At 36.6% G+C, this 7,237-nt stretch overlaps 1 protein-coding gene across 1 annotated transcript in view; it reads right to left on the bottom strand.

The window, feature by feature from the left end:
* Positions 1-6,889, bottom strand: part of SETDB2 (SET domain bifurcated histone lysine methyltransferase 2) — a 57,263-nt gene extending 50,374 nt beyond the window's left edge. The window contains exons 1-2 of the mRNA XM_007946349.2: positions 6,874-6,889; positions 469-594 (exon numbers count right to left, since the gene is read on the bottom strand). Coding sequence (XP_007944540.1) covers positions 469-594; positions 6,874-6,889 — 142 coding nt within the window. The remainder of the gene's footprint in view (positions 1-468; positions 595-6,873) is intronic.
* Positions 6,890-7,237: the final 348 nt, after the last annotated feature.

Genomic DNA, 7,237 nt, shown 5'->3' on the forward strand with positions numbered 1-7,237 from the left:
TAGACCAATGGAATAGAATTGAGAACCCAGAAATAGATCCATCGACCTATAGTCAGCTGATCTTTGACAAAGGCCCAAAATCCATTAAATGGGGGGCAGGTTATTAATTTTGCAACCCTCAACCTACTCCCCCCAACCACAAAAGATACATAGAAGGAAAAAAAAGATTAAAATGGGGAGAAAAAAACGGTAGCATAAATAAAGAGATATATTCTATAGCGATTATTCACACATAATCATCATTACCACTCTTACAAAATGTCCACAATATATTAAAAGCAAATTTTTATAGCAGCAGAGCACAGTAAAAAACATTTAGAAATGACATTGTTGTTGCATGCTGCTGAGCTGATTATAACTGATAGTGACCCTATATGACAGAGAACTTTAACACTGGGACTAGGATATGATGTACTGTGAGTGGGCAATATTTAGCATTAAACATAGTGAAAGCTTTTTGTTTCATACCTTTATTTGTGGCAGACCCATCTTTGATCTTTTGTTTCAGTGACTGCAGCACATCCTGCACTTGCTCAAATATAAAATCCACTTTTCCATCACCTTCCAGCTCCATCCAGAAAGTTTTTGCATCACCTAAAAAAAATAAATGAATAGCCCAAGTGTGTTAACAGAAATAGACTGTTAATTTCCCCAAGGTTCACGTTGCAGAAAATCAAGATCAAGCTGGGCGATCATTCTCCCTGGAGAAAAAGATTTTGGTCATGTTTCTCTGTAAAGAACTAAAAACAAAAAGTATAATCTAAATATTTTACTAATCTCTGCTATTTTTTTTAAATATATTGAAAACTTAAGTGACATTGTTTCTCGGGGATGCTTTCGTTTATGGTGGTAGTGGGGCATACATGCATTTTTAAAGTTTCAGTGGCATAATCTTCACTGAATATGAGAGTGGATGTTCAGAATGAAACATCCCAACAATGCCGGAAATAATTATAAATGTCTAACAAACCCAAAACCAAACTCACTGCCATTAAGTCGATTCTGACTCATAGAGACCCCCACTGGGTTTCCAAGGCTATAAATCTTTATGGAAGCAGAATGCCTCCTCTTTCTTCCACAGAGCAACTGATGGGTTTGAACCACCAATCTTCTGGTTATCAGCCAAATGCCTTAACCACTACACCACTGCAGTTCCTTAATGTCCAACAGTATTACTTTTTAAAAAGTAGTTTGTATCACAATAATTATACAGAGCAAAATAATGTTTAAAATTTTTATAGTTATAAAGACAAGGCAACATTTCAGATGCCCAGCAAGCTAACTAATACCTGAATCCAAATTTTCCTAGACAAATAATCCTTTTCAGCTGAAAACAGAAGTACAAAAAAGGTAATCAAACATAAATTGGCCAAAGTAATAAAAATACAGAAGATCTTAAGCATAAATTTATAAAATGCTAATATTAATATCTAAATTCACTGATATCAAAATAGGGCCTTAAGCCAAGGAAGGACATAATCAGAATTGCATACTAGAAAGGTCACTTGAGAAACTATTGGGAGGATTAATGGGGCAGAGAGCCAAGTTAGTTACAATACATTTTCCTTAGTAAAAATTAAACCCAGCACCTCTAACTTTGGCAATGGAGAGGGACTCTTCATAAAGAGTGAGACCATGAACTCAAGAGTCCTACCTCCTGATCAGTAAGTCATCTTACCCAAAGGGTAGCTTTGGCTAATTAGGGCTGCTGCCACCACAGTGGCCTCAGGAGAGAAGCTGTTCCCTTGTTAATAATCTGGCCCATGCATAGTCCACAAGCCCAAGCCTACTCTGATTTCCCATAGCACAGCTGAGGCAAGATTTCAACATTTGAAACAAATGTAGTACAAGAGGCAAAGGGATGAGAAACCAAGTATTGGTGTCTTAGCATGAATGAAGGCAGTGGTACCTACCTACCATAAAGTCACTGTATTCACCACCACCAACTTCATTTCCTTGAAGAACGAACAAAAGTGATTACCGAACTACTACAGCTATCTAAGAAAAAGCACTAGTGGGTTGTTTGAGTTGCAAGTTAAATGAGCTGTTTCTCTCTTTCCCTCCTTCCCTGGAAAACTATTTTATTTGAAAGAATCACTGACAAACTTTTTTCAGATTTGCGTGTCTGGCACACATATCCTCTAAAAGGAACAAAATGAGCCTACTTGAAAGACAAAACTGACAGTATTTGTTTCTAGATAAAATTTAAGCTTCCAAACGAAAATTAGAAATTTGGAAATCTTGAGTCTGCCATGTGAGTCTGACAGCTTTTCAGCAATTAAATACTTTTTTGATGAGATTGGTAGCACTCTAAAAAAAATATTTTTTATAGTATATGATGAAATATGTCAACATTTGACTTGCATAATTCCCTGAACATTTTCCAAGTGACCACTGCATGATGGTACAAAATTATAGATGGATAAAGGATCCATTCAACACGTAAAGCCAATGGATTTTAACGTAACAGAGGTCAAGAAGTTCACTGATAGGAGTTCAGATCCACACAGCAATTAACCTTTAAGAAATGACCACTGTTGAGTTTTTTGGAAAAGGTAATTATATTCTTTTCTTCCCCAATTTCTTGTATGAAGTTGTTGTATTTATGTATGTGTATCTGAGTGGTACAGAGTCCATGGGTGGTACAAGCAGATAATGCATTCAACTGCTACCGAATGGTTAGAAGATTTGAGTCTATCCACAGGCACCTCAGAAGAAAAGCCTGGCAATATACTTCCAAAAAAATCAACCATTGGAAACCCAGTGGAGCACAGTTCTACTTTGACACACACAGGATTGCCCTGAGTCAGAGGTGATGGTAACTTGTTTTTTCATACACACACACACACACACACTTAAACATATATATTTTCCCCACCAAACATGTCAAAACAGAGTAAATACAGAAGTAGATATGAGATGCTCTTGCTATTAACCCAAGTGTTAAAAGAGATTTGTAAAGGTGTAAAACAAAGTTATTCTAAATTTTTTTGTTGTAGAAGTATTTTCCACAAAATGTTACTTATGCTAACATGTAATGGGGTTATTATTTTTTTTTTTGGTTTTTTTTTAATTTTTTTATTAGGATTTGGGTGAAGATTTACAGAGTAAATTCACTTTTCATACAGCAGTTCACATATAGTTTGTCTCATGTCATTGACCAAAATTTACAATGCAGCAGCTCCCCTCCCACTTCCTCCGCATAGTTACCTCCTCCCAGTGTCCATCCCTTCATACTCTTCGAGAGGCCCATTGTCTGCCAACCCTGTATATGATCTTGGATACACTCTCCACTTAGACATACATAATTGTTTAGCTTGTTCACCCATCTATCCGTCCCTATACCCATGTTTGCTTTCATTAACAACTCAGTATTGTATTTACAAAGGGGTTCATATTTGTTGTTTGTACTGCCCATGTAACTCTCTCTGTCTTTCTCATCCTCAATGCTGCCATATTGGTCACTCACATTTGGTACATTGCCCTTCTCTTCACCCAAATCAATATTTATCTCTATCTATCTAACAGCATTCCCTCCCCTTCCCTCCCACCCCTGGTAACCAACAAAGAAAATGTCCTCCAATATATAAACATTTCCTTAACTTTTACAATAACGGACTAATACAATATTTGTCCTTTTGTGATGGGGTTATTATTTTTTAAATGAATCAATAAACATTGCTGAAATTTTTCAGTTTTAATTTCTATTTAATACTAACAGCTATTACCCACATAGAGAGCTCTGGTGGCGCAGTGCCTAAGGCATTTAACTGCTAACCAAAAGTTGGCAGTTCAAACCCACCAGCCTCTCCTCAGAAGGAAGGTCGGGCAATCTACTTCTATAGTGATACCGCCACGAAAACCCAAGGAGGGGTCACTATGAGTCGAAATCGACTTGATGGCAGTGAGTTTGGAGTTTATTAGCCACATAAACAAAAGCTCTTTGGGGTTTTAAATAATTTTAGGAGTACAAAATAGTCCCAAGACCAAAAAAAAAAAAAAAAAGATTAAGAACTACTGGTTTAGATCATAGTTGAGTGAAATCAGTACTATGATCTAGCTATACACTGAAAGTACTTTACAAGGCGTTGAAATTATTTTGTGTGATATTGTAATGAGGGATACAAAATATAAGCATTTATCAAAACCACAGAACCTTAAAGCACAAAAAATAAACTTTAGTCTATGCAAATTAAATATGGACTGTGACAAGAAATGTAAATATATTACAAATGTATGAAATGGTCATATTTAAAGGCTGGGAGGAAAAGGTGCAGACCTAAATATTAACCTTGGAACCAAGTGAAATACATAAGACTACAGACAAAAGGAATTGCACATAAGCACTGTACTCCAGTTGACAAAGTTGTTTTCGAGGGGTATATATAGATCAACAACTCTGATACAACTGTATCTGTACTCTGGTACTGAACGGTTAATGGAGGTGGAAGTCAGGATTCTCACTGTTGGGAGTGGGAATTTACAGATAAGCAAGGGGAGGAAGCTAGAATGATCCATGTGATAATGGACTAGAGTTAGAAATGTCAGTATAAGTGCAAGTTTAGGTTAACATGGCCATAGATTGTTGCCTATAGAAATACATGGGTTAGTATACACACATACGTAGGTCTCCTCCATTATCCAAAAATAGAGCATGCCTATGAAACCTTTCATAAGCTGAAATGGTATAAAACAAAGAAGCAATTACCATTAATTTATATGGGAGAAATTTGAGTGTTCTCACACCCAAGCCACCTACCAAACCATACCAAATAATATATAAAACTTAAAATAACACTAACATATACTGTTCATAGACACAGTTCAAAGCTATGGTGGCTTGATGTTCACATGCTGAGTGTAGTTCCCAGGGAAGGAGTGTGGCTAACCTCCAAACCCCCTAGCTACTAATGTCTAGTTCTTATCAAAATCTATTTTTGAGCAGGAACTAAGAAAAGAAACAATAAAACAATAAGGGTAATATGACCCACATACCAATTAATGAGCTGACCTTGGGACCAGAGAGAATGATGTTTTTAACTATCAATCAAAGAAACTAAGACTCTGAAAAAAGTTACTAAAAGGCCCTGATTTATACAATTAGGGCTGTTGTTGTTTATGTGCCTTCCAGTAGGACCCAACTCATAGCGACCCCTCTTTGGGTTTCCGAGGCAGTATCACTATGGAAGTAGATTGCCCAACCTTCCTTCCGGGGAGTGGCTGGTGGGTTTGAACCACCAGCCTTCTGGTTAGTCTCTTGAATATTGAGAGCCAGCCTCTATGCTTCTATGATTTTACTTTTTAAATAAACTTTTCTTTCCTTCTCCTCTGGCCTGGTTCCTCCTGACATTGGTAACCTAAACTTACAGTATGAGCAACAAAATAAAGTAGTATTGCCACTCCTTGGAAGGAAGATGGGGCAATTTACTTCTGTAGTGATACTGCCTTGGAAACGCAAGGAGGGGTCTCTATGAGTTGGGTCCTACTTGATGACACATAACAACAACAACAACAACAACAATTGAATTATAACCCAAAGTTATAATTATCCAATAAATATCCAAGAGTCCATAATGATAGAAATAAACGGGAAAGCACAATCTCCCTTGCAGAAAATTCCAAATAATTTATTCCTTAAGTGTGTGCTGCACATAGTGATTTCCTTCCAAAGAATACAGTATGGAAAGGAAAGAAAAACAGAGTGACGTGAGAGTGGAGAAACCTGACAACACTCCATCAGCCAGGTGAACAAAGTCAATACCAACTGTACTAAACCATGTTAATAGCATGTACCCTTGATATGTGATGAAAATGGTACTTTGTTTCTGTGGTACTCCTCTCTAAAACTTGTAACTCCAGTCTAATGAGAAGAACACCAGACAAATTCCAATAAAGGGACATAGTGCAAACACTTGACCAATATTCTATAAAACTATCAAGATCATAAAAACTAAGGAAACTCTGACAAACTGACTAAGGAAACATGACAAATAAATATTATGTGGTATCCTGGGTGGGATCTTGGGACAGAGAAAGACATTAGGTAAAAAACTAAGGAAATCTGAATAAACTATGGACTTTAATTAACAATAATGTATCGATATTGGTTCATTAATTTTAACAAAATACCATACTAATGTAAGATGTTAATCACAGGGTAAACTAGGTGCAAGGTACACAGGAACTCTGTACTACCTTCTTCATTTTTCTGCAAGTCAAAAACTGATCTAAGTCTATTTTTAAAACAAGCATATTAAAGCACTGATTTAGGATTACTGATACACAATTAATTATAATACTATCATTATCCCACTGCCAGTGAGTCAATTTTGACTCAAACTGACTCTACAAAAAAGAATACAACTGCTCCAAATAGCTTCCAAGGCTGTAAATCTTTAAGGAAGCAGACTGCCTCATCTTTCTCCCACGGAGTGGATGATGAGTTCAAACCGCCCACCTTTTGGTTAGCAGGCAGATGCCTTAACTACTACTGTACCACAAGAGCTCCTCAATTAATTACAGAGACAATCAAAACCAATGGCTACATGAGACTAAACCTTTTTATCCCCTCTAATTCAGAAGAGCTCTGGTAGCATAGTGGCTAAAGCACTTGACTGCTAACCAGAAGGCTGGCGGTTCAAACCCACCAGCCACTCCTCGGAAGGAAGGTTGGGCAATCCTACTTCCGTAGTGATACTGCCTCGGAAACCCAAGGAGGGGTCGCTATGAGTCGGGGCCGACTCGACGGCACATAACAACAACAACAACAATTCAGAAGAGTCACTTTCAGTAACAACCTTGAAATTTCCCTAATTCAGCCACATTGTTTATATACGTTTAAAAAGAAGTTTAACAATGTATTCTTCAACCTACCATTTTTTTCTCCCATCTTTTAGCGTTGTTTATAAATATAAAATTCTTCAAAATTAACTTTATCAAAGGATGAATGAGATGAATCACTTTGATTGGAGAATATAACTGGAATCCAAAGGTGGTTTCTAAGATTTATAGTTCTTAGACAAAATGCATCATTTACAATTGTAAACTGAGTATTCTTTGATACTCAAATATTCAAATAGAAATTGTGGTTGAAGAAAGTTTCAGAAATGACCAGTAATCCAACACAAAGACAAGTCCAGGCATCTTCATCAAGTGAATATTTTAGTCATATCATTGACAGTATCTTTTTAAAAATAAAAAAAATTCCATCCTTTGGTCCACAAATGTGTAAAACATT

This window comes from Orycteropus afer, unplaced genomic scaffold (genome assembly GCF_000298275.1).
Source record: "Orycteropus afer afer isolate SDZICR_OR568_19922 unplaced genomic scaffold, OryAfe1.0 scaffold00157, whole genome shotgun sequence".
Taxonomy (NCBI): Eukaryota; Metazoa; Chordata; class Mammalia; order Tubulidentata; family Orycteropodidae; genus Orycteropus; species Orycteropus afer.